Source organism: Carcharodon carcharias, chromosome 19 (assembly GCF_017639515.1).
Source record: "Carcharodon carcharias isolate sCarCar2 chromosome 19, sCarCar2.pri, whole genome shotgun sequence".
NCBI lineage: Eukaryota > Metazoa > Chordata > Chondrichthyes > Lamniformes > Lamnidae > Carcharodon > Carcharodon carcharias.
The window spans coordinates 113,798,441-113,819,125 of record NC_054485.1 but is presented as its reverse complement, the minus strand read 5'-3'; the positions used below and the strand labels follow the sequence as shown (position 1 = coordinate 113,819,125).

General features: G+C 50.1%; 1 protein-coding gene across 2 annotated transcripts in view; it reads left to right on the top strand.

The window, feature by feature from the left end:
• Nucleotides 1-10,962: 10,962 nt before the first annotated feature.
• Nucleotides 10,963-20,685, top strand: part of LOC121291876 (uncharacterized WD repeat-containing protein all2124-like) — a 215,887-nt gene continuing 206,164 nt past the window's right edge. For both annotated transcript variants that reach the window (XM_041213519.1, XM_041213518.1), the window contains exon 1: nucleotides 10,963-11,145. In XM_041213519.1, coding sequence (XP_041069453.1) covers nucleotides 10,981-11,145 — 165 coding nt within the window. In that variant the 5' untranslated portion in view covers nucleotides 10,963-10,980. The remainder of the gene's footprint in view (nucleotides 11,146-20,685) is intronic.

Sequence of the window (20,685 nt, the reverse complement as noted above, 5' to 3'; positions counted from 1 at the left end):
AGATCCTAACCACTCGATTGACCCTGTCTCCCCCACACCCTCAGACAGTGCATTCCAGATCCTAACCACTCGATTGACCCTATCTCCACTACACTCTCAGACAGTGCATTCCAGATCCTAACCATTCGATTGACCCTGTCTCCACCACACTCTCAGACAGTGCATTCCAGACCCTCGCTGTGTTTGGGGGAAAGGTTTTTCAATAGCAGTAACCCTACTTCTCACTGAAACTGAAATGAACCAGCTCAATATTCTTTCCGCATTCTGTGTATTAAAACTTTGGTCAATTTAGAAACCAGCGTTTGATTCTCCTCTCGGACTGATGGAGATAGCTCTTTGTGATTCACCGACTTGCAGTGAGGATGCAATGTAAGTTTATCCCTCCTGAAGTAAGGAGACCAAAACTGTACGCTGCACTCCAGGTGCGGAGTCTGCACCGGCTCTGTGACCATTTCAACGTAGTGCCAACCTCCTGCCTTTTCCCCATAACCCTGCACATTGTTTTTACTTAGATCATCATCCAATGCCTCAGTTGAATCTGCCTCCACCACACTCCCAGGCAGTGCTTTCCAAACCCTGACTGCTCACTGCGATAAAAAAAAGTCTTTTACTCCAAAAGTAAGACTTCCCAATGTTTATGTTCCATCTCTCCTTTGCAATAAAGGCCAACATTTAATTTGCCCCCCTCATTACTTGCGTGCTAACTGTTTTCATATGGGAGGTACTATAGCATTGCATTGAAGAAGTGTTTAGACTCGAGGTACATTGTGATGGGGGTGGTGGGGGGGGTGTTAGAAGATTTGCCTTGGCCCTTGGAGGGTGATTTAGTGGAGAATGATTCGGGTCCTGATGAAAGGCCAAGTCAAGTGAAGCCAAACTATATGGACACTGGCTTTGGCTATTTCTCAATGAATGAGCCAAAACTGACCAACCACCAACCAGCCTGGTCCCCTGTCAATTACACGCTGGCTGCTTGTGACTAACTTTGAAGACAATGGTACCGGCTTTTATTTAATTGGTCAACTGGCTCAACCAATAGCGTGGCGGCCGCGGGGTTTTGGGGGCGGGGGGGGGGGGGGTTGGTATTATTTATCTGATTGGCTCCTGGTAAAGCCAATGCAAACCCGCCTGTGTTTGCTGCTAGCGAGCGATTGGTCATTTTTGTGAATGACTTGAGTGAGATTTCAAGAAGACTCATTGAAACCCTCTACCGATTCTGACGGGGAGGGGTCATTCCCAAAGCGGCGCCGGGATTGGCTGAAGTTTACTTTGGTGCGCTTTTTGGAGTTGGCCAGTGGAACCAGAGACCAGTCGCTCATTTTCAAGGTAATTTTGTGAAAAGCCAACAGCAGTCGGACGTCGAGGATGTGATGTTATTGTGGTGAAGGTTGCACTTGAGAAGGATCCTGTGTTGACTTGGTGACCAAGATGTCAGCTGCTGGGTTGGGTTGGGTTGGGTTGGGTTGGGTTGGGTTTCCTTGGCTCTATTTCCTTGTAAGTCTTGGTGTGGGACACCACCCGGTGCTGGAAAGAGACAGACTCCCCAAAAGCAGAATGTTATTTAAATGGAGAGAGAGAGAGAGAGAGAGCAGAAGGCCACAGTGCAGGGGGATCAGAGGGTGCCCTCCTACATAAATCACAAAAAGTTATTATGAAGGAATGTTGGTCTTTGTTGCAAAGGAGATGGAATATAAACACATAAACGTACTGCAGCAACTGTACAGGGCATTGGTGAGACCGCGCTTGGAATACTGTGGACAGTTCTGGTTTCCTTGTTTAAACAGGCTTATAATTGCATTGGAAGCAAGGTTCAGAGACGGCTCACTCAGCTGGTTCCTGAGATGAAGGGGTTGTTTCATGGTGAAAAGTTGAGCAGATGAGGCTTGTACTCATTGGAGTTCAGAAGAACGAGAGGTGATCTTATTGAAACCTGTTTGATTCTGAGGTGAGCTTGACAGGGTGGATGCTGTGAGGGAGGCTTCTCTCCAGAGTGTAGAAACGGAGGAACTTAAAACAATCACAGACATTTGGGAAAATTACTACAGCTAAAGGTTGACAAGTCCCCTGGAACCTAATTGACTTCATTCCTGGGCCTTTAAAGAAATGGCTGCAGGGACAGTAAATGCATTGGTTGTGATCTTTCAAAATGCCCTAGATTCTGGAAAGGTCCCAGTGGATTGGAAAATTGCTAATGTAACATCTCTATTTAGAAAGGAGGGAAACAGAAAGCAGGAAACTAAAGGCCAGTTAGCCTAACGTCTGTCATGAGGAGAATCCAATATTAAGGAGTTAATAGCAGAGCATTTACAAAGTCATTCAATCAGACAAAGTCAACATGGTTTGTAAAAGGAAATCATGTTTGACAAATGTATTAGAGTTCTTTGAGGAAGTAACAAAGTGAGGTGGAGTAAAGGGGAAAGTGTAGATGTGGTGCACTTGGATTTATAAAAGGCATTCGTCCAGGCAAAAGTTGCTACAAAAAATAAGAACTTGTGTAGCATGGATAGAGGATTGGTTAGCTAACAGGAAGTGGAGAGTGGGGTTAAATGGGTCTTTTTCAGGTTGGCTAGCTGTGGAGTGCTACGGAGATCAGAGCTGGGGCTCAGCTATTTACAATTTATATCCAGGACTTGGATGAAGGGGCCAAATGTACAATAGCTACATTTGCTGATGACACAAAGATAGATAAGTTGTCAAGAGGACATAATGAGTCCAGGAGGATTTAAATATGTTAAGTGAGTGGGCAAAAATGTGGCAGATGGAGTATGATGTGGCAAAATGTGAACTTGTCCATTTTGGCAGGAAGAATAGAAAAGCAGCAAATTATTTAAATGGAGAGAGATTGCAGAACCCTACAGTACGGAAGGATCTGGGCGTCCTGGTGTACAAATCAGGAAAAGTTAGTGTGCAGGTACAGCAAGTGATTAGGAAGGCAAATTGAAGGTTGGCATTTATTGCAGGGGGAATGGAATATTAAAGTAGGGAAGTGTTGATGCAGCTGTACAGGGCCTTCGTTAGACTGCATCCAGAGTACTGTGTACAGCTATGGTCTCCTTACCTAATAAAGGACGTTAGAATCAGTCCAGAAAAGGTTCACTCGATTGATTCCTAGGATGAAGGTGTTATCTTATAAAGAAAGGTTGAGCAGGGCCTGTATCCATTGGACTTGAGAAGAATGAGAGGTGATCTTAATGAAACATTGACAGGATGGATACCATGAGGATGTTTCCTCTTGTGGGGAAAATAAAACTAGGGGACACCGTTTAAAAATCAGGGTCTCCAATTGAAGACTCGGATAAGGCAAAATTTATTTTCTCTGATGGTTGTTAGTTGGTGAAATTCTCTTCCTCGGAGAGCATCGGAGGCTGGGCCATCGAATATATTCAAGGCTGAGTTAGGTTTTGATGAACAAGGGAGTTGAGCGTTATGGGGGGGCAGACAAGAAAGTGGAGCTAAGGCCACAATCAGGTCACCATGATCACATTGAATGGCAGCACAGGATCGAGGGGCCGAATGGACCTACTCCTGCTCCTGTTTCTAAAGTTCTTGTGCACTCTTGTCTGTTCCTCCATGGGTTCAATTTAATTAAGGTGTTGGTCTGTTGGAGGCCTGATGATGCTCCCCTGGAGGGAGGGAGGGGATTGTCGCTCCCCTGGAGGGAGGGAGGGGATTGTCGCTCCCCTGGAGGGAGGGAGGGGATTGTCGCTCCCCTGGAGGGAGGGAGGGGATTGTCGCTCCCCTGGAGGGAGGGAGGGGATTGTCGCTCCCCTGGAGGGAGGGAGGGGATTGTCGCTCCCCTGGAGGGAGGGAGGGGATTGTCGCTCCCCTGGAGGGAGGGAGGGGATTGTCGCTCCCCTGGAGGGAGGGAGGGGATTGTCGCTCCCCTGGAGGGAGGGAGGGGATTGTCGCTCCCCTGGAGGGAGGGAGGGGATTGTCGCTCCCCTGGAGGGAGGGAGGGGATTGTCGCTCCCCTGGAGGGAGGGAGGGGATTGTCGCTCCCCTGGAGGGAGGGAGGGGATTGTCGCTCCCCTGGAGGGAGGGAGGGGATTGTCGCTCCCCTGGAGGGAGGGAGGGGATTGTCGCTCCCCTGGAGGGAGGGAGGGGATTGTCGCTCCCCTGGAGGGAGGGAGGGGATTGTCGCTCCCCTGGAGGGAGGGAGGGGATTGTCGCTCCCCTGGAGGGAGGGAGGGGATTGTCGCTCCCCTGGAGGGAGGGAGGGGAATGTCGCTCCCCTGGAGGGAGGGAGGGGATTGTCGCTCCCCTGGAGGGAGGGAGGGGATTGTCGCTCCCCTGGAGGGAGGGAGGGGATTGTCGCTCCCCTGGAGGGAGGGAGGGGATTGTCGCTCCCCTGGAGGGAGGGAGGCGGTTGTCGCTCCCCTGGAGGGAGGGAGGCGGTTGTCGCTCCCCTGGAAGGAGGGAGGAAGGGAGGCGATTGTCGCTCCCCTGGAAGGAGGGAGGGAGGGAGGCGATTGTCGCTCCCCTGGAAGGAGGGAGGGAGGGAGGCGATTGTCGCTGCCCTGGAGGGAGGGAGGGAGGCGATTGTCGCTGCCCTGGAGGGAGGGAGGGCGGCGATTGTCGCTCCCCTGGCGGGAGGGAGGGCGGCGATTGTCGCTCCCCTGGCGGGAGGGAGGGCGGCGATTGTCGCTCCCCTGGCGGGAGGGAGGGCGGCGATTGTCGCTCCCCTGGCGGGAGGGAGGGCGGCGATTGTCGCTCCCCTGGCGGGAGGGAGGGCGGCGATTGTCGCTCCCCTGGCGGGAGGGAGGGCGGCGATTGTCGCTCCCCTGGCGGGAGGGAGGGCGGCGATTGTCGCTCCCCTGGAGGGAGGGAGGGCGGCGATTGTCGCTCCCCTGGAGGGAGGGAGGGCGGCGATTGTCGCTCCCCTGGAGGGAGGGAGGGCGGCGATTGTCGCTCCCCTGGAGGGAGGGAGGGCGGCGATTGTCGCTCCCCTGGAGGGAGGGAGGGCGGCGATTGTCACTCCCCTGGAGGGAGGGAGGGCGGCGATTGTCACTCCCCTGGAGGGAGGGAGGTGATTATCACTCCTTTTCCCTCCACAAGCTTTCTACATTTTAACTTCTCAGTTTCTCATGGTGTAGCTCCAAGAAAGTAGACACGGTGTCCAGGGAAGAGGGTGGGTGGGGCAGAGATCATTGGAATGGGAGCTGTTCACTATAGGAAATGTTTGGGCCAGAGATCACTGCATCTTTTTGAAGGGAAAATTCAGGCAAATATTTGAGGTAGACACAGAACTAAGGAGAAAGACGGGATGTGGGATGAGTGTGGTCTGGGTCTCTGTGTCTCTGCTGGAAGCCAGGCTGAGCATTGGTGAGGAAGAGAAAGGCGAGCGAGTGTTGTTTGAGGGCACCTTCCATCACTTTTCTGATGATTTGATTGCCCATCCCTAACTGCCCTTGTTCAGAGGCCATTTCAGAGTCAACCACATCGCTGTGGGTCTGGAGTCAGATGTAGGCCAGACCAGATAAAGAGGGCAGATTTCCATTAGTGAACCAGGTGGGTTTTTTTATGACAATCGGCAATAGTTTTATGGTCATCGTCAGACTTTTAATTCCAGATTTTTATTGAATTCAAATTTCACCATCTACTGTGGTGGGAATCGAACCCTGGTCCCCAGAGCATTACCCTGGGTCTCTGCAATATTAATTCAGTGACAATATCACTATGCTACCGCCTCCCCGAGAGTGGACTGATGGGGCGGTAATTGGCCGGGTTGGATTTGTCCTGCTTTTTGTGTACAGGACATACCTGGGCAATTTTCCACATAGCCGGGTAGATGCCAGTGTTGTAGCTGTACTGGAACAGCTTGGCTAGGGGCTCGGCCAGTTCTGGAGCACAAGTCTTCAGTACTATTGCTGGAATATTGTCAGAGCTCTTAGCCTTGACTGTATCCTGTGCAATCTTCTCTGTTGTATCAAACCACTACAGAAAAGTCAAAGCAGGACCACCCTGCTTCGAACTAGGCAACTGAAACTACAGAGACACACACTGTCCAGTCAACTCTGCAAAGTCTTCCTCACTAACAACTGGGGTGTGCCAAAATTAGAAGGGTGTCCATCAGACTAATCAGTCAACAGTGCGGCATGGTCAGACGCACAGAATGAGACCTTACAGCCAATTTTACGAGGGAGTTGCCCTGAGAGTCCTCAACATTGACCCCGGACCCCATGAAGTCTCATGGCATTTGGTTAAACATGGACAAGGAAACCTCCTGCTAATTACCACCTACAGATCCCTCCAGTCCTGTCCCACAATACCCACCACCCCCACTCCCCACTGCCCTCAGCTGATGATTCAGTAACAACTCCATGTTGAACACTGAGGGTGAGAAGGGCACAGAATATTCTCTGGGTGGAGGACTTCAATGTCCATCACCAAGAATGACTCAGTAGCACCACTACTGACCGAGCTGGCTGAGTCCTGCACAACATAACTGCCAGACTGGGTCTGCGTCAGGTGGTGAGGGAACCAACAAGAGGGAAAAGCCTACATAACCTGATTCTCACCAACCTGTCTGCCACAGATGCATCTGTGCATGATACTAATGGTCGGAGTAACCACTACACAGTCCTTGTGGAGACAATGTCCCACCTTCACATTGAGGATACCCTCCATCATGTTGTGTGGCACTACCACTGTGCTAAAAGGGATAGGTTTTGAACAGATCTGGAACTCAGACTGGGCATCTATCGAACTGAAACCAGTCAAACCAGGAGCACGTTTGCAAGTTAATTATTTAAACCAAACATTGTTGGTTATCATGGAAGTGATGTTATTGTTGTGAGGATTACCTTGAGAAGGAGCCTATGTTGAGATGGTAACTAAGGTGCCAGCTGCTGGGTTGCCTTGGCTTTATTTCCTTGTAAAAAGACCTGGTGTGGGGCACTGCCAGAGCTAGGATAAGACAAACTCTCCACTGTTCAGTACTTACTCCTGTCTATTGCTCAATGGGATTAACTGAATTGAGGTGATTGGCCTGTTGAAAGTCTGATGACAATGAGCTGGTCTGCTTTCCACATTTTGGGATTGATGCAGGGAATCAACCTCCAGCAGGCCACCACATCAGTTTCCTCACTCTGAAACGAGGAAAGAAAACTAGGAACAAATGGAAAGTGGGGTGAGTGGATTTACCAGAATAATATTTGAGCCCCAAAGGGTGGTTTTACTCGTTCGTTCGATATGGGCATCGCAGGCAAGCTCCACATTTATTGCCCATCCTTAGTTGCCCTTGAGAAGGTGGTGGTGAGCTGCCTTCTCAAACCGCTGCAGTCCATGTGGTGTAGGTACACCCACAGTGCTGTTAGGGAGGGAGTTCCAGGATTTTGTCCATGTGGTGTAGGTACACCCACAGTGCTGTTAGGGAGGGAGTTCCAGGATTTTGTCCATGTGGTGTAGGTACACCCACAGTGCTGTTAGGGAGGGAGCTCCAGGATTTTGTCCATGTGATGTAGGTACACCCACAGTGCTGTTAGGGAGGGAGTTCCAGGATTTTGTCCATGTTTTGTAGGTACACCCACAGTGCTGTTAGGGAGGGAGTTCCAGGATTTTGTCCATGTTGTGTAGGTACACCCACAGTGCTGTTAGGGAGGGAGTTCCAGGATTTTGTCCGTGTGGTGTAGGTACACCCACAGTGCTGTTAGGGAGGGAGTTCCAGGATTTTGTCCATGTTTTGTAGGTACACCCACAGTGCTGTTAGGGAGGGAGTTCCAGGATTTTGTCCATGTTGTGTAGGTACACCCACAGTGCTGTTAGGGAGGGAGTTCCAGGATTTTGTCCATGTGGAGTAGGTACACCCACAGCGCTGTTAGGGAGGGAGTTCCAGGATTTTGTCCATGTGGTGTAGGTACACCCACAGTGCTGTTAGGGAGGGAGTTCCAGGATTTTGTCCGTGTGGTGTAGGTACACCCACAGTGCTGTTAGGGAGGGAGTTCCAGGATTTTGTCCATGTGGTGTAGGTACACCCACAGTGCTGTTAGGGAGGGAGTTCCAGGATTTTGTCCATGTGGTGTAGGTACACCCACAGTGCTGTTAGGGAGGGAGATCCAGGGTTTTGTCCATGTGGTGTAGGTACACCTACAGTGCTGTTAGGGAGGGAGTTCCAGGAATTTGGCCGTGTGGTGTAGGTACACCCACAGTGCTGTTAGGGGGGAGTTCCAGGATTTTGTCCGTGTGGTGGAGGTACACCCACAGTGCTGTTAGGGAGGGAGTTCCAGGATTTTGTCCATGTGGTGTAGGTACACCCACAGTGCTGTTAGGGAGGGAGTTCCAGGATTTTGTCCATGTGGTGTAGGTACACCCACAGTGCTGTTAGGGAGGGAGTTCCAGGATTTTGTCCGTGTGGTGTAGGTACACCCACAGTGCTGTTAGGGAGGGAGTTCCAGGATTTTGACCCAGCGACAGTGATGGAATGGCGATATATTTCCAAGTCAGGGTGGTGTGTGGCTTGGAGGGGAGCTTGCAGTTGGTGTTCCCATGCGTCTGCTGCCCTTGTCCTTCTAGAAAGTAGAGGTGCTGAACATTGTGCAATCATCAGTGAACATCCCCACTTCTGACCTTATGATGGAAGGAAGGTCATTGATGAAGTTGGTTGGGCCGAGGACACTACCCTGAGGAACTCCTGCAGTGATGTCCTGGAGCTGGGATACTTGACCTCCAATAACCACAACCATCTTCCTTTGTGCTGGGTTTGACTCCAACCAGCGGAGAGTTTCCCATTGACTCCAGTTTTGCTGGGGCTCCTTGATGTCACACTCGGTCAAATGCTGCCTTGATGTCAAGGGCAGTCACTCTCACCTCACCTTGGGAGTTCAGCTCTTTTGTCCATGTGTGAACCAAGGCTGTAATGAGGTCAGGAGCTGAGTGACCCTGATGGATCTCAGTGAGACATTTCAGAGGGTTTTCAGAAGCCAACAACATTGTTGTAGGTGTGGACTCACATGTATAAGCCACACCAGGTAAGTTAGTAATGAAGGTTATTGGTGTCCCAGATGTTTTTTAATGAAAATCTGGTAGGCCAACTTTTATTAATTAAATTATTATTCTTATTAATTGAATTTAAATTCCCTCAGCTAACGTGGGATTTGAACTTGTGTCCAGCGTATTAGTCCAGCTCTCTGGATTATTAGTCCAGTAACATTACCACTATGCCAACATATCTTCAGTTAAATTACTACTGTTTTATTTCTTGTAACTTAGATGGTTAAGGGGTGACTTGATTGATGTGGAGAAAGCTGCAGCACAGAGGTTTTTGAGGATCCTCATACAGGAATCTCAAAAAGCTAATTTCAGGTAATAGGGAAGGCAAGTGGAATGTTGGCCTTCATTTCAAAGGGAATGGAGTATAAAAGTAGGGAAGTCTTGCTAAAACTATACTAGGCATGAGTTAGACCACACCTAGAATACTGTGAATAGTTTTGGTCCCCTTATCTAAGGAAAGATATACTGGCATTGGAGGCAGTCCAGAGAAGGTTCACTAGGTTGTTCCCCGGTATGGGTGGATTTTCTTATGAGGAGAGGTTGAGTAGGTTGGGCCTGTACTCACTGGAGTTTAGAAGAGTGAGAGGCGACCTTATTGAAACATATAAGATTCTTCGGGGGCTTGACAGGGTAGATGTTGAGAGCTGGTTTCCCCTGTGGGAGAGTCTAGGACCAGAGGGCATAATCTCAGAGTAAGGGGTCACCCATTTAAGACAGAGATGAGGAGGAATTTCTTCTCTCAGAGGGTAGTGAATCTGTGGAATTCTTTACCGCAGAGGGCTGTAGAGGCTGGGTTGTTAAGTATATTCAAGGCTGAGATAGACAGATTTTAATCAGTAAGGGAATCAAGGGTTAAGGGGAAAAGGCAGGAAAGTGGAGTTGAGGATTATCAGATCAGCCATGATCTCATTGAATGGCGGAGCAGACTCGATGGGCTGAATGGCCTACTCCTACTCCTACGTCTTATGGTCTTATGTTTTTAAGATATTAAGGGGAACAAACAGGATAGGTAGAGAGGAACTAATTCCATTCCTTGGAGATTCAGGGACGAGGGGGCAGAATCTGAAAATTAGAGCCAGATTTATCAGGAGTGCTATTGGGAAACAGTTCATCACACACAAGGAATGTGGAACTTTGGAACACTCTGTCGAGTGGAGGGTTAACCTTGGGAGTACCTGACACTGATGTAACTATGATGCGGTGTTCCATGACTAAGTAATAGCTCTGGTGGGAATCAGAAGTATAACCTCATGGACTGTACTGAGATGTACAGAATGTTTTTTAACGAATAGCAGTCTATGATACCATTCTTAGGGGAATAGGGAAACCCTAAAGAAGCTCCACCTAGACCCGAAGTGTAAGGCAAAACAGTCTCTTCTTCAAACATCAGTTGATACTCGATCAGTCATTACATTTGAGTGAGAATGACCAATTTTAATTGACCACAGAAAAGGCGGGTCTGAGAAGCTAGTTACACATCAGCCATGATCTCACTGAGTGCAGCATCAGGCACAAGGGGCTGAATGGCCTCCTGTTCATGTGGAAGAACATAGAGCAGTGGGATTAGTTTGGAATTGACAGGGCTATGGGGAGAGAGTGGGATTAGTTTAGGATTGATACAGGGCTATGGGGAGAGAGTGGGACAGTGGGATTAGTTTGGGGATTGATACAGGGCTATGGGGAGAAAGCGGGGCAGTGGGATTAGTTTGGGGATTTGTACAGTATTTTGTTTACGCTGTGGGATTCTCATAGAGAACGACTACAGCTGCAATTGTCCAAATGTCCTCTCTCCACGCTGTAAATGTCTGTGGTTCCCTGTGTTTTTAAAAAAACCCAACTTTTTTAATGTTTTTGAGATAGGTTGGCCTTACAGGACATGACATGCTCCAGTATGATCTCACATCACAGTTCACATAACCACTGCTAATCCAGGCTCATTGTGGGACTTTGTTCATGCTCTAGGTTTTATCTCGTTCTCCAGGACTGGGACAGATGAGTTCACACAGGACAGAAAATCTGGTGAAGAGGCAAGTCCCCACCCAGATGAAACTTCGCCATGAAGTCTCACTGACCAGAGACTCGCAGGGGATTTTCAGCTTGGCTCTGACTCCAGATGGCCAGGAGTTAATGGTGGGATTTGGGAATGGAGCCATTCAGGTAGAGTGGAAATGTAGGAAAAGCAGAGAATTGGCAGAATTGATGTCAGCAATATAAAGGCTTGTTTAAAACCCAGTGGGTTCTTTATCCGCACAGCCCCTGCCCTTTCAGGCCACTCGCTCCCTTTCTCCCTCCTGCTCGCACTATCTGATTTATCCCTTTCCCCCAGCCACATTCTGGGCCCCAAACTTTCACATCCCCTGTATTCCCCACCCACTCCTGACTCTCATACTCTGTGCTCTCTCTCTGACCGTTCTTTACTCTCATTCTCTGTGCTCTCTCTCTGACCGTTCTTTACTCTCATTCTCTGTGCTCTCTCTCTGACCGTTCTTTACTCTCATTCTCTGTGCTCTCTCTCTGACCGTTCTTTACTCACGCTCTCTGTGCTCTCTGACCGTTCCTTACTCTCGCTCTCTGTGGTCTCTCACTGACCGTTCCTTACTCTCACTCTCTGTGTGTGCTCTCTCTCTGACCGTTCTTTACTCTCGCTCTCTGTGCTCTCTCTCTGACCGTTCTTTACTCTCGCTCTCTGTGGTCTCTCACTGACCGTTCCTTACTCTCACTCTCTGTGTGTGCTCTCTCTCTGACCGTTCTTTACTCTCATTCTCTGTGGTCTCTCACTGACCGCTCTTCACTCTTGCTCTCTGTGCTCTCTCGCTCTCTGTGGTCTCTCACTGACCGCTCTTCACTCTTGCTCTCTGTGCTTTCTCTCTGATCATTCCTTACTCTCGCTCTCTGTGGTCTCTCACTGACCGCTCTTCACTCTTGCTCTTTGTGCTCTCTCACTGAGCGTTCCTTACTCTCGTTCTCTGTGCTCTCTCACTGACAACTCCTTTCTCTCACTCTCTGTGCTCTCTCTCTGACCGTTCAGTTATCTGTGCTCTCTCACTGACCACTCCTTACTCTTGCTCTATGTGTTCTCTTACTGACCGTTCCATTCTCTCGTTCTCTGTGCTCTCTCACTGACTGCACCTTACGCTCGCTCTTTGTGCTCTCTCACTGAGCGTTCCTTACTCTCGTTCTCTCTGCTCACTCAGTGAGCGTTCCTTACTCTCGTTCTCTCTGCTCACTCAGTGAGCGTTCCTTACTCTCGTTCTCTCTGCTCACTCAGTGAGCGTTCCTTACTCTCGTTCTCTCTGCTCACTCAGTGAGCGTTCCTACTCTCGTTCTCTCTTGCTCACTCAGTGAGCGTTCCTTACTCTCGTTCTCTCTGCTCACTCAGTGAGCGTTCCTTACTCTCGTTCTCTCTGCTCACTCAGTGAGCGTTCCTTACTCTCGTTCTCTCTGCTCACTCAGTGAGCGTTCCTTTCTCTCGTTCTCTCTGCTCACTCAGTGAGCGTTCCTTACTCTCGTTCTCTCTGCTCACTCAGTGAGCGTTCCTTACTCTCGTTCTCTCTGCTCACTCAGTGAGCGTTCCTTACTCACGTTCTCTCTGCTCCACTCAGTGAGCGTTCCTTACTCTCTTTCTCTCTGCTCACTCAGTGAGCGTTCCTTACTCTCGTTCTCTCTGCTCACTCAGTGAGCGTTCCTTACTCTCGTTCTCTCTGCTCACTCAGTGAGCGTTCCTTACTCTCGTTCTCTCTGCTCACTCAGTGAGCGTTCCTTACTCTCGTTCTCTCTGCTCACTCAGTGAGCGTTCCTTACTCTCGTTCTCTCTGCTCAATCAGTGAGCGTTCCTTACTCTCGTTCTCTGTGCTCTCACTGACTGTTCTGTACTCTCATTCTCTGTGTTCTCTCACTGCATGTTCTTTACTCTCGCTATCTGTGCTCTTCCTCTGACCGCTCTTTACTCTCGCAACCTGTGTACTCTCTCTCTCTGACCTTTAATCTCACTCTCTCTCTGCGTTCTCTCATTGAACTTTAATCGCACTCTCTCTCTACTCTCTCTCCGACCGTTCTTTACTCTCGCTCTCTGTGCTCTCGCAATAACCGTTCTTTACTCTCGCTCTCTGTGCTCTCTCTCTGGCTGTTCTTTACTCTCACTCTCTCTCTGACCGTTCTTTACTCTCGCACTCTGTGCTTTCTCTCAGACCGTTCTTTACTCTCGCTCTCTGTGCTCACTGACCGTTCTTTACTCTCGCTCTCTGTGCTCTCTCTCTGACCGTTCTTTACTCTCACTCTCTCTGCTCTCTAAACCGTTCTTTACTCTCACTCTCTCTGCTCACTGACCGTTCTTTACTCTCGCTCTCTGTGCTCACTGACCGTTCTTTACTCTCGCTCTCTGCGCTCACTGACCGTTCTTTACTCTCGCTCTCTGCGCTCACTGACCGTTCTTTACTCTCGCTCTCTGTGCTCACTGACCGTTCTTTACTCTCGCTCTCTGTGCTCACTGACCGTTCTTTACTCTCGCTCTCTGTGCTCACTGACCGTTCTTTACTCTCGCTCTCTGTGCTCACTGACCGTTCTTTACTCTCGCTCTCTGTGCTCACTGACCGTTCTTTACTCTCGCTCTCTGTGCTCACTGACCGTTCTTTACTCTCGCTCTCTGTACTCACTGACCGTTCTTTACTCGCGCTCTCTGTGCTCACTGGCCGTTCTTTACTCTCGCTCACAGTGCTCTCTCTCTCTGACTGTTCTTTACTCCCGCTCTCTCTCTGACCGTTCTTTACTCTCACTCTCTGTGCTCGGTCGCTGACCGTTCTTTACCCTCGCCCACTGTGCTCTCTCTCTGACCGTTCTTTACTCTCACTCTCTGTGCTCTCTCTCTGACCGTTCTTTACTCTCGCTCTCTGTGCTCTCTCTCTGACCGTTCTTTACTCTCGCTCTCTGTGCTCTCTCTCTGGCTGTTCTTTACTCTCGCTCTCTCTCTGACCGTTCTTGACTCTCGCTCTCTGTGCTCTCTCTCTGACCGTTCTTGACTCTCGCTCTCTGTGCTCTCTCTCTGACCGTTCTTTACTCTCGCTCTCTGTGCTCTCTCTCTGACCGTTCTTTACTCTCGCTCTCTGTGCTCTCTCTCTGACCGTTCTTTACTCTCGCTCTCTGTGCTCTCTCTCTGACCGTTCTTTACTCTCGCTCTCTGTGCTCTCTCACTGACGGTTTTTACTCTCGCTCTCTGTGCTCTCTCTCTGACCGTTCTTTACTCTCGCTCTCTGTGCTCTCTCTCTGACCGTTCTTTACTCTCGCTCTCTGTGCTCTCTCTCTGACCGTTCTTTACTCTCGCTCTCTGTGCTCTCTCTCTGGCTGTTCTTTACTCTCGCTCTCTCTCTGACCATTCTTGACTCTCACTCTGTATGCGCTCTCTCTGACCGTTCTTTACTCTCGCTCCCTGTGCTCACTGACCGTTCTTTACTCTTGCCCTCTGTGCTCACTGACCGTTGTTTACTCTCGCTCTCTGTGCTCACTGACCGTTGTTTACTCTCGCTCTCTGTGCTCACTGACCGTTGTTTACTCTCGCTCTCTGTGCTCACTGACCGTTGTTTACTCTCGCTCTCTGTGCTCACTGACAGTTGTTTACTCTCGCTCTCTGTGCTCACTGACTGTTGTTTACTCTCGCTCTCTGTGCTCACTGACCGTTGTTTACTCTCGCTCTCTGTGCTCACTGACCGTTGTTTACTCTCGCTCTCTGTGCTCACTGACCATTGTTTACTCTCGCTCTCTGTGCTCACTGACCGTTCTTTACTCTCGCTCTCTGTGCTCACTGACCGTTCTTTACTCTCGCTCTCTGTGCTCACTGACCGTTCTTTACTCTCGCTCTCTGTGCTCACTGACCGTTGTTTACTCTCGCTCTCTGTGCTCACTGACCGTTGTTTACTCTCGCTCTCTCTGCTCACTGACCGTTGTTTACTCTCGCTCTCTGTGCTCTCTCTCTGACCGTTCTTTACTCTCGTTCTCTGTGCTCTCTCTCTGACCGTTCTTTACTCTCGTTCTCTGTGCTCTCTCTCTGACCGTTCTTTACTCCCGCTCTCTCTCTGACCGTTCTTTACTCTCACTCTCTGTGCTCGGTCGCTGACCGTTCTTTACTCTCGCTCTCTGTGCTCTCTCTCAGAGCGTTCTTTACTCTCGCTCTCTGTGCTCACTGACCGTTCTTTACTCTCGCTCTCTGTGCTCACTGACCGTTCTTTACTCTCGCTCTCTGTGCTCACTGACCGTTCTTTACTCTCGCCCTCTGTACTCACTGACCGTTGTTTACTCTCGCTCTCTGTGCTCACTGACCGTTCTTTACTCTCGCTCTCTGTGCTCTCTCTCAGAGCGTTCTTTACTCTCGCTCTCTGTGCTCACTGACCGTTCTTTACTCTCGCTCTCTGTGCTCACTGACCGTTCTTTACTCTCGCTCTCTGTGCTCTCTCTCTGACCGTTCTTTACTCTCGCTCTCTGTGCTCTCTCACTGACGGTTTTTACTCTCGCTCTGTGTTCTCTCTCTGACTGTTCTTTACTCTCGCTCTCTCACTGACCGTAGTTTACTCTCGATCTCTCTCTGACCGTTCTTTACGCTCGCTCTCTGTGCTCACTGACCGTTCTTTACTGTCGCTCTCTGTGCTCACTGACCGTTCTTTACTCTCGCTCTCTGTACTCACTGACCGTTCTTTACTGTCGCTCTCTGTGCTGACTGACCGTTCTTTACTCTTGCTCTCTGTGCTGACTGACCGTTCTTTACTCTCGCTCTCTGTGCTCACTGACCGTTCTTTACTCTCGCTGTCTGTGCTCATTGACCGTTCTTTACTCTCGCACTCTCTGCTCACTGACCGTTGTTTACTCTCGCACTCTGTGCTCACTGACCGTTGTTTACTCTCGCACTCTGTGCTCACTGACCGTTGTTTACTCTCGCTCTCTGTGCTCACTGACCGTTGTTTACTCTCGCTTTCTGTGCTCACTGACCGTTGTTTACTCTCGCTCTCTGTGCTCACTGACCGTTGTTTACTCTCGCTCTCTGTGCTCACTGACCGTTGTTTACTCTCGCTCTCTGTGCTCACTGACCGTTGTTTACTCTCGCTCTCTGTGCTCACTGACCGTTGTTTACTCTCGCTCTCTGTGCTCACTGACCGTTGTTTACTCTCGCTCTCTGTGCTCACTGACCGTTGTTTACTCTCGCTCTCTGTGCTCACTGACCGTTGTTTACTCTCGCTCTCTGTGCTCACTGACCGTTGTTTACTCTCGCTCTCTGTGCTCACTGACCGTTGTTTACTCTCGCTCTCTGTGCTCACTGACCGTTGTTTACTCTCGCTCTCTGTGCTCACTGACCGTTGTTTACTCTCGCTCTCTGTGCTCACTGACCGTTGTTTACTCTCGCTCTCTGTGCTCACTGACCGTTGTTTACTCTCGCTCTCTGTGCTCACTGACCGTTGTTTACTCTCGCTCTCTGTGCTCACTGACCGTTGTTTACTCTCGCTCTCTGTGCTCACTGACCGTTGTTTACTCTCGCTCTCTGTGCTCACTGACCGTTGTTTACTCTCGCTCTCTGTGCTCACTGACCGTTGTTTACTCTCGCTCTCTGTGCTCACTGACCGTTGTTTACTCTCGCTCTCTGTGCTCACTGACCGTTGTTTACTCTCGCTCTCTGTGCTCACTGACCGTCCTTTACTCTCGCTCTCTGTGCTCACTGACCGTCCTTTACTCTCGCTCTCTGTGCTCTCTCTCTGACCGTTCTTTACTCTCACTCTCTGTGCTATCTCTCTGACCATTCTTTAGTCTCGCTCTGTGTGCTCTCTCTCTGACCGTTCTTTACTCTCGTTGTCTGTGCTCTCTCTTTGATCGTTCTTTACTCTCGCTCTCTGTGCTCACTGACCGTTGTTTACTCTCACTCTCTGTGCTCACTGACCGTTGTTTACTCTCGCTCTCTGTGCTCTCTCTTTGATCGTTCTTTACTCTCGCTCTCTGTGCTCACTGACCGTTGTTTACTCTCGCTCTCTGTGCTCTCTCTTTGATCGTTCTTTACTCTCGCTCTCTGTGCTCACTGACCGTTGTTTACTCTCACTCTCTGTGCTCACTGACCGTTGTTTACTCTCGCTCTCTGTGCTCACTGACCGTTGTTTACTCTCGCTCTCTGTGCTCACTGACCGTTCTTTACTCTCGCTCTCTGTGCTCACTGACCGTTCTTTACTCTCGCTCTCTGTGCTCACTGACCGTTCTTTACTCTCGCTCTCTGTGCTCACTGACCGTTGTTTACTCTCGCTCTCTGTGCTCACTGACCGTTGTTTACTCTCGCTCTCTGTGCTCACTGACCGTTGTTTACTCTCGCTCTCTGTGCTCACTGACCGTTGTTTACTCTCGCTCTCTGTGCTCACTGACCGTTGTTTACTCTCGCTCTCTGTGCTCACTGGCCGTTGTTTACTCTCGCTCTCTGTGCTCACTGGCCGTTGTTTACTCTCGCTCTCTGTGCTCACTGGCCGTTGTTTACTCTCGCTCTCTGTGCTCACTGGCCGTTGTTTACTCTCGCTCTCTGTGCTCACTGGCCGTTGTTTACTCTCGCTCTCTGTGCTTACTGGCCGTTGTTTACTCTCGCTCTCTGTGCTCACTGGCCGTTGTTTACTCTCGCTCTCTGTGCTCACTGACTGTTCTTTCCTCTCGATCTCTGTGCTCACTGACCGTTGTTTACTCTCGCTCTCTGTGCTCTCTCTCTGACCGTTCTTTACTCTCGCTCTCTCACTGACCGTTGTTTACTCTCGATCTCTCTCTGACCGTTCTTTACGCTCGCTCTCTGTGCTCTCTCTCTGACCGTTCTGTACTCTCGCTCTCTGTGCTCACTGACCGTTCTTTACTATCGCTCTCTGTGCTCACTGACCGTTCTTTACTGTCGCTCTCTGTGCTCACGGACCGTTCTTTACTCTTGCTCTCTGTGCTGACTGACCGTTCTTTACTCTCGCCCTCTGTGCTGACTGACCGTTCTTTACTCTCGCCCTCTGTGCTGACTGACCGTTCTTTACTCTCGCCCTCTGTGCTGACTGACCGTTCTTTACTCTCGCCCTCTGTGCTGACTGACCGTTCTTTACTCTCGCCCTCTGTGCTGACTGACCGTTCTTTACTCTCGCCCTCTGTGCTCACTGACCGTTCTTTACTCTCGCCCTCTGTGCTCACTGACCGTTCTTTACTCTCGCCCTCTGTGCTCACTGACCGTTCTTTACTCTCGCCCTCTGTGCTCACTGACCGTTCTTTACTCTCGCCCTCTGTGCTCACTGACCGTTCTTTACTCTCGCCCTCTGTGCTCACTGACCGTTCTTTACTCTCGCCCTCTGTGCTCACTGACCGTTCTTTACTCTCGCCCTCTGTGCTCACTGACCGTTCTTTACTCTCGCCCTCTCTGCTCACTGACCGTTCTTTACTCTCGATCTCTGTGCTCACTGACCGTTCTTTACTTGTGCTCTCTGTGCTCTCTCTCTGACCGTTCTTTACTCTCGCTCTCTGTGCTCTCTCTCTGACCGTTCTTTACTCTCGCTCTCTGTGCTTTCTCTCTGACCGTTCTTTACTCTCCCTCTCTGTGCTCTCTCTCTGACCGTTCTTTACTCTCGCTCTCTGTGCTCTCTCTCTGACCGTTCTTTACTCTCGCTCTCTGTGCTCTCTCTCTGACCGTTCTTTACTCTCGCTCTCTGTACTCTCTCTCTGACCATTCTTTACTCTCGCTCTCTGTGCTCTCTCTCTGACCGTTGTTTACTCGCGCTCTCTGTGCACTCTCTATGACCGCTCTTTACTCTCGTTCTCTGTGCTCTCTCTCTGAACGTTCTTTATCCTTGTTCTCTGTGCTCACTGACCTTTCTTTACTCTCGCTCACAGTGCTCTCTCTCTGACTGTTCTTTACTCCCGCTCTCTCTCTGACCGTTCTTTACTCTCACTCTCTGTGCTCGGTCGCTGACCGTTCTTTACTCTCGCTCTCTGTGCTCTCTCTCTGACCGTTCTTGACTCTCGCTCTCTGTGCTCTCTCTCTGACCGTTCTTTACTCTCGCTCTCTGTGCTCTTTCACTGACGGTTTTTACTCTCGCTCTCTGTGCTCTCTCTCTGACCGTTCTTTACTCTCGCTCTCTGTGCTCTCTCTCTGACCGTTCTTTACTCTAGCTCTCTGTGCTCTCTCTCTGGCTGTTCTTTACTCTCGCTCTCTCTCTGACCATTCTTGACTCTCACTCTCTATGCGCTCTCTCTGACTGTTCTTGACTCTCTCTGTGCTCTCTCTCTGACCGTTGTTTACTCTCACTCTCTGTGCTCACTGACCGTTGTTTACTCTCGCTCTCTGTGCTCACTGACCGTTGTTTACTCTCGCTTTCTGTGCTCACTGACCGTTGTTTACTCTCGCTCTCTGTGCTCACTGACCGTTGTTTACTCTCGCTCTCTGTGCTCACTGACCGTTGTTTACTCTCGCTCTCTGTGCTCACTGACCGTTGTTTACTCTCGCTCTCTGTGCTCACTGACCGTTGTTTACTCTCGCTCTCTGTGCTCACTGACCGTTGTTTACTCTCGCTCTCTGTGCTCACTGACCGTTGTTTACTCTCGCTCTCTGTGCTCACTGACCGTTGTTTACTCTCGCTCTCTGTGCTCACTGACCGTTGTTTACTCTCGCTCTCTGTGCTCACTGACCGTTGTTTACTCTCGCTCTCTGTGCTCACTGACCGTTGTTTACTCTCGCTCTCTGTGCTCACTGACCGTTGTTTACTCTCGCTCTCTGTGCTCACTGACCGTTGTTTACTCTCGCTCTCTGTGCTCACTGACCGTTGTTTACTCTCGCTCTCTGTGCTCACTGACCGTTGTTTACTCTCGCTCTCTGTGCTCACTGACCGTTGTTTACTCTCGCTCTCTGTGCTCACTGACCGTTGTTTACTCTCGCTCTCTGTGCTCACTGACCGTTGTTTACTCTCGCTCTCTGTGCTCACTGACCGTTGTTTACTCTCGCTCTCTGTGCTCACTGACCGTCCTTTACTCTCGCTCTCTGTGCTCACTGACCGTCCTTTACTCTCGCTCTCTGTGCTCACTGACCGACCTTTACTCTCGCTCTCTGTGCTCTCTCTCTGACCGTTCTTTACTCTCACTCTCTGTGCTATCTCTCTGACCATTCTTTAGTCTCGCTCTGTGTGCTCTCTCTCTGACCGTTCTTTACTCTCGTTGTCTGTGCTCTCTCTTTGATCGTTCTTTACTCTCGCTCTCTGTGCTCACTGACCGTTGTTTACTCTCACTCTCTGTGCTCACTGACCGTTGTTTACTCTCGCTCTCTGTGCTCTCTCTGTGCTCACTGACGTTCTTTACTCTCGCTCTCTGTGCTCACTGACCGTTGTTTACTCTCGCTCTCTGTGCTCTCTCTTTGATCGTTCTTTACTCTCGCTCTCTGTGCTCACTGACCGTTGTTTACTCTCACTCTCTGTGCTCACTGACCGTTGTTTACTCTCGCTCTCTGTGCTCACTGACCGTTGTTTACTCTCGCTCTCTGTGCTCACTGACCGTTCTTTACTCTCGCTCTCTGTGCTCACTGACCGTTGTTTACTCTCGCTCTCTGTGCTCACTGACCGTTGTTTACTCTCGCTCTCTGTGCTCACTGACCGTTGTTTACTCTCGCTCTCTGTGCTCACTGACCGTTGTTTACTCTCGCTCTCTGTGCTCACTGACCGTTGTTTACTCTCGCTCTCT